At 41.8% G+C, this 11,058-nt stretch overlaps 1 protein-coding gene across 1 annotated transcript in view; it reads left to right on the top strand.

Moving 5' to 3' along the window:
• The window catches only part of LOC121612296 (plexin-A2-like), a 62,513-nt gene extending 52,102 nt beyond the window's left edge, over positions 1 to 10,411 (top strand). The window contains exons 23-31 of the mRNA XM_041945093.1: positions 162 to 308; positions 1,600 to 1,759; positions 3,658 to 3,761; positions 6,047 to 6,143; positions 6,752 to 6,951; positions 7,080 to 7,249; positions 7,693 to 7,905; positions 8,850 to 9,000; positions 10,316 to 10,411. Coding sequence (XP_041801027.1) covers positions 162 to 308; positions 1,600 to 1,759; positions 3,658 to 3,761; positions 6,047 to 6,143; positions 6,752 to 6,951; positions 7,080 to 7,249; positions 7,693 to 7,905; positions 8,850 to 9,000; positions 10,316 to 10,411 — 1,338 coding nt within the window. The remainder of the gene's footprint in view (positions 1 to 161; positions 309 to 1,599; positions 1,760 to 3,657; positions 3,762 to 6,046; positions 6,144 to 6,751; positions 6,952 to 7,079; positions 7,250 to 7,692; positions 7,906 to 8,849; positions 9,001 to 10,315) is intronic.
• Positions 10,412 to 11,058: the final 647 nt, after the last annotated feature.

Here is an 11,058-nt window from a genome sequence, read left to right on the forward strand (position 1 = left end):
GAAAACTACATTTTATTATGTTTGATGTGCCATGCTCTACTTCCCGAGGCTCATAGTCTGTGCTGATGAATACAGATCTCTTTCCTTCCCTTCTTTCCTATGTCTTATTTTCCTTTCTCCCACCTTTCACTCTAATCCCCGGGTTCCCTTCCAAAACAAAGGAGTGTGCTGGCGAGCCTCTCTTCATGCTGTTCTGTGCCATCAAACAGCAAATGGAGAAGGGACCCATAGACTCCATCACGGGAGAGGCACGCTATTCCCTCAGTGAGGACAAACTCATCCGACAGCAGATTGAATACAAGACGCTGGTGAGTCATAAAGACATTAATAAAAAAAAAAAGAAGAAAAAAAGTCAAAAATTTTGTCTGTATTCATTTTTGAACATCTCTTGGCAAAGAGCCTTGACAGAGCCACAGAAATGTGGAAAGCGCCTGGGCTGAGGTTGTAATTTTATGAATGCTTTGAGTATTTGGATGGTTTCCATAACATGAAGGCAGTGGACAAAAAAAACGTGCACAGCCAGATTTTCATCTCCTCAAGCTTAAGGTGATCTTGACAAAATTGAGAAAATAAGGCAATAAAATGTCCACACATCCATTCAATCATCAGTGAGTTTAGCTCCAATTCCAGCTTCATTTTATTATTTGAGTAAACATCAGCATGTTGAGTGTACTCAAACGAGTATGTTGATTTGTAAAGCGAGTAGACTGGGAGGGCATAATATGCAAGGAGATTCATGCTTGAGATCCCATTTCTGTGCATTCAGACATCCTTTCCAATCTGAAGCAGTCTGTAGTGCAGAGACAAGGATGTGATCATCATCTGGCAGACGGTTTATTTTTCCCACACAGACACATCGATAGAGGGTATCAGTGTCTTGCTCAAGGACACTTCAGCATGTGGGCCACCTGAGCCGCAGCCCCCTCTGAACTGGGGTCTGTAGAACCTGTGATTTCCCCCTGCACCCCAAATACTGCAATTTTATTGATTTTAACAGCTCTGTCTTGGCCCTTTTCTAACAAACTTCTGTGCTTAAGCTTCTCTAGGCCTGACGAACCTTCACAAGAGAAGCCCAAATTAGAGGAGAAATAGTGAAATAGAGTAAAGATACATGGTGTAACTGTAAAATATAATCAATAATAAGCAGTCTAAATAATTCTCACTAGTGCATGCTAATAAGTCAGAGTGATGTATGGCCACCTGTGCAACACCAACATGCCTCTTTCTTTTACCTTTCCATTAAAATTAAGCTGGCTGGATTCCTCCACCGGCCTATCACAATAAGTTCCCCCTCAGGCTTTAGCTCCGATGCAGAGCCAGCCAGCGACAGGATGACACCTCTCTGATATCCATGTCGGAGAGTCTGAGAGGCTGTGTCTCATTACTTGTTTAATGCCCCTGGCTAGAGCTGCACAGCCACATCCCGGAGGTGTGAAATTACATTTCTGGCCAAGATCCTCTCTGCCAGGACAGTTTGTTGAGGAGTGGGTAATGAAAGGACTTTCCTAGCAAGCAACACCTTTCTCTCTCTCTCTCTCCCCCCTTTCGCCTCTTTCTCTTACCCCCTCCTCTAAATCTCTCACCATCCCGGATCCCCAGACGCTGAGCTGTGTGAACCCAGACAATGAGAACAGCCCAGAAATCCCTGTCAAGGTGCTCAACTGTGACACCATTACCCAGGTTAAGGAGAAGATCCTGGATGCGGTGTACAAGAACATGCCCTACTCACAGCGACCACGGGCTGCAGACATGGATCTGGGTGAGGCTGCATTGGGTGCAATCATACGCTGAAAGACTAATTTCATAAGCCTAATTGTCTTCTATCTTCTGGGATAAAGCATAGGCTGCCATGGCACATGAGATGTTGGAATAATGACAGGAGGGATGAATGCAGTTGAGAGTGGGCATGTCAGGGGAGTTATCGCTGAGAAGACGCATGACATCAACAAAGGGCTCAACATGAGTTTCTGGAAGACAACCCCTCCCCACACCTGTTTACAGCCCTAACCAGAGCAACACTCACCGGCACTGACATTAAACCTCACTGACAGCTCACCTACACTTAAGCTTACGCCCACAACATGTCATCCAATACTGAATGACTCGGCACAAATCCAGCTGACACGCATCTTCAAAGGGAGTAAATAAGATACCTTGTAGGTAGAGGCTGATATTGCTTTGGGTTTGTAGTTTTACACCTTAAGGGGCTTTAACAGGTTAGGGATTAAGAGAGGATCAGTTTTTCCTTGTTGCTTAGGGCATCTTAAATCTCAGAGAAGGCACTGTGTCAATTTTTTTGTTTGCAGAATCACTTTAATTGTCAAGATGAAAAGTACAGGAAGCTGTCTTGGTGACATTTTGGCTGTGTCACTGATTTTTGTAAATATCTTATTCTGAATTTGATGGCAACAGCATGTTTCAAACAAGTTGGGACAGGAGCAACAAAAGACTGGGAAAGTTGTGGAACAGGTTGATTGGTAACAGGTGATAGTAGCATGATTGGGTATGAAAGGAGCATCCTGGAAAAGCTCAGTCGTTCACAAATAAGGATGGAGCGAGGTTCACCACTTTGTGAACACATGATTAGATAAAGGAAGTTACTACACATCGTCGTTCGGAATGGGGGTTGTACAATCACAAACATGTCCGGGGGACTAAAGGTTGTGATAATAAAGATTGTGTATTCAGATATAGAAGAAATGTTTGATATGGACTGTAAGATCTGAAAAGTTTGGTTGTTTAAGAATTTGATTTGCAATTAATCAAAATTAGTCAAAATAATGAGAAAATTAATCAATTAGAAATGCAAACAGAGATTCTTGTCACATTCAGTGAATCCAAACAATTCATTTTTCCAAAGTAATATACAGTGAGGGAAGATATGATCAGCAATAAATCATGACAGTCTACTCCAGCTCTTTTATGTGTGGGCAAGACCAAAATAACTGTACCAGCGTTTCACTGAGCTCTCTGCAAAAGGTACAACTTACATTAATGTCTTTCTGGAGTTTGGGCAAATCATGACAACTAAGGGCAACTAGTGCGGCTATAGTCAAACTCTTTGCCAACAAAATATCTCCAACAAATGTGCGCCGACATGATAACGTAGAGGGTGTACTCATGATGTCTTGTTGAAAAAGTTGAAGGATTGCCTTATTTTTTATTTTTTATGAGAAACAAGTCTTCCCAAAAGTTATTTCAGTTGCATCTAACAGTATGATGTGATTACAATTTCCCTTCAAATCCTTAAAAAGCAAAATGACACCTGAGGAGACAGCATCAAAAAGTCCTTTGCTGAAACAGGGATGTTGAATAAATTCAACACAATTATAAAGGCAAATATACCAAAAAAAGTTTGTTTTTTTTAAATACAATATTTTGCTTGTAACTTAATGACCATGCTAGTAGCATTTGAATCAAGAAGGTTTAAGGGGAGTTTTGTCAGCATTAGAAGTGCATAAAAACATCATCTTAAGACCACTAATTGAGGAGAAGACGTCGTGGGGAATTAACTTCCATGAGGAGGTTGGGTTTCAAAGAACAAACTAATACAGTACAGAAGGATAAGGATATGTAACTGTCACTTGGCAACCTGGGATACAAACATTCCCCAGAATGCCATATGTCACATTCACTATCGATTGTATTTTCCTACAGAGTGGCGGCAGGGCAGAACAGCACGTGTGGTCCTGCAGGACGAGGACATCACCACCAAGATAGAGAGTGACTGGAAGAGACTCAACACACTGATGCACTACCAGGTCTGTTAATTATATTAATACTAGGGCTGCCACTATAAGTATTTTAATTTTCAAATAAGATGCATATCACAAAGCCTCAAATTGTTCATTTTATCCGAGCAACGATCCAAAATCCAACGATATTCAATTAAAAAGAAAAATATTTAAACTTTACTGAGTGAAGCAGAAAATACTCACACTTAAAGGACCAACATGTAAGATTTAGGATTTAAGCATGTTTTCATGAGCGTATAATCACCTGAAAAAAGGAATCATTTTGTTTTTGTTAACTTAGAAATAGTTCTTTCAACAGAGGGAGTCAGTACTCTTCCACAGAGTCCCCCATGTTGTACTGCTGTTTCTACAGTATCAATGGACAAACCAAACACTGGCTTTAGAGGGTGCCTTTCACAAATTTTGTAGTTTCTCCTACATGCTTGGAAATGGTCAGTTGAGGCGAGGGGTATTCGGTCAGTCGCAAACTGCAACCTCACCTCTAGATGCCACTAAATCCTACACACTGGACTTTTAAGAAGATGAGCATAAGAAAATGTTTGGCATGTTAGTTTAACAGGTGACTCAGACATTTAACAAATGATCGGAGGAGCTGCAGATTATTCTTCTGTCAACTGAATAAACATTTCAGCTCTAGTCAATACTAAAGTTACAAAGCTATTTCACTCTTACTCCTGCAAACCTTGACCAACCATTTTTTAAAAACTACAATTATCCAAATGCTTGAGGGCATCACAGCAGATACTGTTGATGAAGGACAGAGGATTACTCATTCATATTCATATCACTCATCTCAGCCCTGCGAACATTTTTTTTAACCTCCCAGTCACAAGCACGTTTAGTCAAGCCGAACATGCGCTTGTGTGCCTCTGTCTTTTACAACATTTATTTTCAGCTCATAAATACAACTGCACAGGTCACCAACCTCGGATGAGTCATCCTGTTCCTTTGTCAGTCAAATGTTCGTCTTCACTCTCAGCCTTGGGCCAACCGGACCGACCACTCACATGCAGCCAATATTTCAGTGCAGCACAGTTTTGTTTAAACAAAAAGAGAAATAACGACAAAGGAAATTTTTCCTGCAAAAAGTGTGTTTTGACAAAAGAGGCATGTCCTCCCTCTTATCTGCCGGGGAGAAAAAGAATTTCGCTCTTTCATTCTTAATCTCTCTGCCAGGTTTGGAAATGTTTGTTCTGTTGCTAAGCTGGATTTGTATTAGCTGCATTTGTCGCTCATGCAGAACAGTAGCGTGAATTTTGTTCACGCTGCAGATGACCCCGCCACGCCTGCCAAGCACAGCTACAGTGTACAGTATTTACCTGGAACTACAGGCAAAACGTTGGACAGTAGTCAGCAGTCAGTGAGCTCAAACAAACAGGAACATATTTCATTATGAATTCTATGTACTTGTGGGTGCATTGAAAGAACTCTGAATTAGCTATTAGCAGTTCCTGTTTGCGGCGTAGCCATGAATGTTCAGAGTACTATCAATGGATTCAGCTGATACTGAAGAAAACTCAAAAACATGATGAGTCTCAATCAGGTTCTGGAGCAATAGTCTTTTTTTCTATTTCTAAGCAGATTTATGGACATTTATACACAACAGACATTTGAGATATTATGTGTGTTGAAAACCTTAAGTCTTATTATAGCCGAGTCCGACTTAAAGGATTGAATCCAAGCTGAGAAGCACTATAAATTAATTTAGTTATACAGATAATCTATAAAAAATAAGGATTTCCACATACAAAGTACATAGAAATAAAAGTCAAGAATTTTGAGTTAACTTGACTGTGTGGTAAACCCACTTTTGCTTCCTCCACCTTGACTGCATCTGACCTTTACTAAGTTGAATTATATTACTGTGCGGTGGATTTCTTCTTTTCACACTGAAGTTTCATTCAAAGTTTCAAGGTTGATGTTTAGTTCAGTTAAGTGTATTTGGTCTTGAGTAAGGAATTCGATCTCCATATCGGTATTTAGCAGATATTTTCAATATAGATGGGCTTGTGTGACGATCAAAGCTATGCTGTATTTGCATCTAGCAGATGATGATGGCAGACCATGTTTTACTTGAACTAAAGTCTGGTCCATCATAGGTTTATTGCTTGTCCTTCTTGTGACTGCCTATGGAAGACATTCAACAGCTCCGAATCATTATTTTACAACTTCCTGGACCTTGGTTTTTGATCTCGAACATTCTTTTTTTTTAAATTCCAGCCATGATTACTTCTGACTAACAGCTACAAGCCGCACATGTATAAGCGAAAGGCTCTACCTTTGTCTTCCAGGTGTCTGAGCGTTGTGTGGTGGCCTTGGTGCCCAAACAGATGTCCTCTTTCAACATTCCTTCCTCAGCCAGCTTCCCACGCAGCATCAGCAGATACGGTCAGTGCTGTTGGAGGAATACAAAGACTTCATATTCATCCAGCTTCCAGCAGTGTTGCACCATCTGTTGCTGTCACTCATCAGTCTCTTGTTAAGCACATTAGCAGAAACTGTTATACAGCACATTAAACAAAGAGATGCAACATGAGGTTCAGAAACATTCAGCGGTTCAACAGCAAGATACTTTCGCCTTTAAAGCCATTATGTTTGAATCTTTAGTCTTCACACTGTGTGGTGTATGTGTATGTTTTATCAGGAGACATGAAATGCAGTTTACTACTTTAATGTAATCTACATACTGCAATTCAAACCACATTCTGAAACAGCGGCTCACACTGACATTTCATAATAGGTTTGAAGTGATTTTTCTTTAAAAATGCAACTCATGCGATAAACAGGATGACAAGAAGGGTAGAAAACAAAAAAAAAAACACAGAGTGACAGAAAGCGAGGACCGCAGCTTGGATAGCAAACATGCTTTTAGTGAATGAGTGCACATCTGTATCATCACTATGACAACCAATGAAATAATGACAGGAAATTATTATTGACTCTAAAAGCACTGCATCAGAGCATTTTGGAATATTTTCTCTATGTCTGACATCCAGGTGTGGATGTACCCTTCCGCTCCACGCCCACCAGCCCGGACAGCCCCCACTCCCGTGTGCCCATGCTGACCCCTGACCTGGAGAGCGGGGTCAAAGTCTGGCACTTAGTCAAGAACCACGACCACGGGGACCAGAAAGAGGGCGAGCGCGGCAGCAAGATGGTATCTGAGATCTACCTGACGAGGCTGCTAGCAACAAAGGTGCAACATACTATTGTAGTAACAATATGGATTCCATTTATACCTTTTAATGCAATCAAAAATACGTAACTAGAGTAGAAGCTACAACAAGAAGCACACATTGTAACTCAATGCACTGTCTTCTGTAGGGCACACTGCAGAAGTTTGTGGACGACCTGTTTGAGACCCTGTTTAGCACTGTATGTCGGGGCACCGCCCTGCCTCTAGCAATCAAATATATGTTCGATTTCCTGGACGAGCAGGCCGATCGGCACAGTATCCATGACATGGATGTTCGCCACACCTGGAAGAGCAACTGGTGAGAAAGCCTGCTTGGAAAGCTTCCTATAGACGTTTTCTTTTTCAGATTGTACTCATGGCTCACAGTCAATGCTTGGTGCCCAGTGAACATTTCTGAAATATAACCTCTTAATTCAAACATGCTCCCTAATCTCATTTTATCTTGTTCTCTTGTGGTTTGTATAGTTGTAACTATTTTACACAGCTCTTTGAAGAACTTCTGAACTTTTATCCACAATCTGCAAGCCTGGCATTCAAAGCTCAAAATTACATCCAGTAATAGTCTTCTAAAATTCATCTACATCTTGTTCACATGACTAAAATCAATCTGAAAGGTCAATATGGGATTGATAAGGAGAAAACCAAATAGGAACATCTTTTACACATGAAGTGAATCGTTTTATTTAAGTATGAACATGTGTGAAATCTCTCTCTGTCTCTCTACCCTTTCAATGTCTGCAGCCTGCCTTTGCGCTTCTGGGTAAACGTGATCAAGAATCCCCAGTTTGTGTTTGACATCCATAAAAGCAGCATCACGGACGCCTGTCTGTCTGTGGTGGCCCAAACCTTTATGGACTCTTGCTCAACGTCTGAACACCGTCTGGGCAAAGACTCACCCTCCACGAAGCTGCTCTATGCCAAGGACATACCGCATTACAAAAGCTGGGTAGAAAGGTGTGTATGTGTACACATGCAAAGGCAAATGTGAAATCCTCACATGAGGGACTCTTTAGTTGCCATCACTTTTTCACAGGGAGGGTTAAGAATCTGGCCTCCAGTAATTGGGTAGAAGCAGCACAATTCTGAATAAATTATGATCATGATTTTCTCACTCAGATTTCTCTCCTTGTTACTCTGAGAGGCTATGATGATGCAGTGTGTATGGTGTGATAGTCTTGCAGCTTTGATAGCGTCATCATATTGTATTTTGTGGTGGAAACTATTTGTGGTGTTGCTATACAGCTCAGCAGCTACATCAGAACAGTGGCAGTGTGCTTGTCTTTGACCAGCAGTACCACGTTTGGTCCCAACTGGTGGATTAATATATCTACTCTCGCTTGCCATCATCAGAGAGGATTTCCTAATTTGGAGTCATTTTGTTTTTGTTCATCTGAAGTCTTATCTTTGTTACCATGCAACTTTCCTGTATCTATGGTGAAATGGAGTCTCATCCTTTGTTGATGCTGCTTTGGGGACAAACTGGGAGCATTTGGCTTTGTGCAACAGATCTCCCTGGCAACGCAATTAGGCAGGATCCTTGTGTATAAATGAGAATGCAAATTGTGACATGATTAATCATGCAGCCATGATAAGGTTGGGAGTGACAGAATGAATATGCAGTCAAGTGAAAGTTTGCATAAGTATAGTCACATGAGGCTTAGCATTTGTTTGTTTGCTGGTGTGGTTTGAAGTTGCTGTGACTAACTGACTGAACCTGTGAGTGACGCAGTTCCTTATTTTCCTGCCAAAACTCCTCAGATTTACTGACACCTCTAACATTTGATATTCTTTGACTTTTAACAGCAAAACATTGGATCCAAGTGAGGAGAAAAGCTTTGGTATGCATGGCTGTGCCCTTGACTCTGACACAGTGTGTGTGTGTGTGTGTGTCCTTTCAGGTACTACGCTGACATCAACCGCCTGCCTGCCATCAGTGATCAGGATATGAATGCCTATCTGGCTGAACAGGCCCGCCTTCACTCCAGTGAGTTCAACATGCTCAGTGCCCTCCATGAGATCTACGCTTATGTCAGCAAGTACAGCCAAGAGGTGAGGCCCAGTCGACACACTGCGACATAGAAATGTGCTGTAGAGATCCTGCTGGTGTGGTAAGCTGGCAACAAAGGATAAAATGACTATGTGTACTGTAAAAGATGTCACTAACAGCAGTAAAGAATTATCAGCGAACCCTGTAGCCTCTCACTTTTAAAGTTTCATCTGAAAGACTGCACACCCAAATACAAGAGAAGCAATCCAGTGTATATGTATGCAGCCCAATGCAGTGAGGAATGCATAGACTTGTATATTTGGGGGAAACTAAACAACCATTGAACAAATGCATGGCAACACAGGAGGGCCAACTCCTCGGGTCGATAATGAGCAGTTTAAACAACACCTGTAAGATAGGGTACAATCGTTCCAGGACAACAGTGCACAGATTTTGGACAGGGAGGACAGATGGTTTGAAAGAGAAGTAAAAACTGTAAGTAAAAATAGAGAAACCATCCCTCAACAGCACAATGCTCTCCTTTCATCCCTTCCTTGGAGATTTAACAACCAGTCACATTTGGCCTCTTGTGATGGCCTTAACAACTGTTGTTTACACTTGGCCTCAGCTGACTCCAATGACTCTAATGACTGACATTACAGCCAGGAGCACAAACAACCCAAGTGGTCTGAATAACTGTGATAACGACCCCACAGAGGTTACCTGGGACCCCACCAGCCAGTTAGAACTGAAGAAGCCCCTTGGATGAGAGACGAAGCGTTTTCAAGCTCCTACAAGTCCAGTTGCCCTTGATTCAATCCTCCTTGCATAACCATAACCTGCATGACTGAGAGTCCTCCCCTCAAAAGCTTTATGAGCGTTTCATTGAAAACAGCTGCATGGTGATAGCTCTGTTAGCTCCAATAAATGCTCTTTACGCTACCCGACCAGCACCAACAGCAGAGAGAGAAAGGTGGTGACTGGCTGATGAACGTAGTAGAGCATTCAGACACTCAGCACAAGATCACCCCCCCCTCCCAAAAAAGGCAAAACTGTCAAAGCCCAAGGTGCCACCTTCAGATTGGGTGGTGCAGCCAATAGTCCAAAACCCATATTTAGATTTCTGATTTAAATGTATAATGATAATAATGATCCTTGCATTTGAGAGGCTGCAACCAGTTCTAACTGGTTTACTTTACATATTCTTTGCAAATATCTACACATGCACTGAATTCTAATTAATAGTAGATCTGTTGTGTATTTGTTTGATTTGTTATGTGCATGCGCATATGATTTCCATAGCTGACCAACAATATGCCTCGTATCCTTGGATTCACAGTTCGTGCCTGTGTCTGTGTTTCTGTGTGTGTGTTTTAGATCATCGAGGCACTGGAGCAGGATGAACAAGCCCAGAAGCAGAAGTTGGCGTATAAAGTGGAGCAGATCATCTTAGCCATGTCTACAGAGAGCTGAGACACACACACACACACAAAAACACACACACACACACACACGCATAGCATACATAAACACATACAGTACGCACATACAATACATACAGAGACACACACACACACACAGAAACATACTACAACAGTGGAGTTATAAACCCTTAAGCAACACACGTGGCACTCACATGTGCACATGAAGGAACACATTAGCTGCATGTGCACACACACACACACACACACACACACACACACACACACACTGCAGACTTAATGGACCTACTGTATAAACAAACTGACAACACATACACAAAGAGATATATACACACAGCATATACACACACATACAATTGTACATACACAAACCACAGCACACATCAAACAGCAGATCGTCCCAAAGCACGACTTTTGAATCCAATGTCATCGTTTTTTCAGAAGAAACTCCAACAGGCAAACATCCAACTTCTAAAAAGGCTCCTACAGAGAGAGAGAGAGAGAGAGACAGAGAGAGAGAGAGAGAGAGAGAGAGAGAGAGAGAGAGAGAAAGAGAGAGAGTGTGTGTGTGTGTGAGAGAGAGCGAGAGAGCGAGAGAGGGACAGGGCTGGATAGAGGCAGACAGAGAGAGATAGAGACAGTAAAAGAGAGAGAGAGACAGAGACAGACAGAGAGAGA

This window comes from Chelmon rostratus, chromosome 2 (assembly GCF_017976325.1).
Source record: "Chelmon rostratus isolate fCheRos1 chromosome 2, fCheRos1.pri, whole genome shotgun sequence".
In the NCBI taxonomy this organism is placed as follows: domain Eukaryota; kingdom Metazoa; phylum Chordata; class Actinopteri; order Chaetodontiformes; family Chaetodontidae; genus Chelmon; species Chelmon rostratus.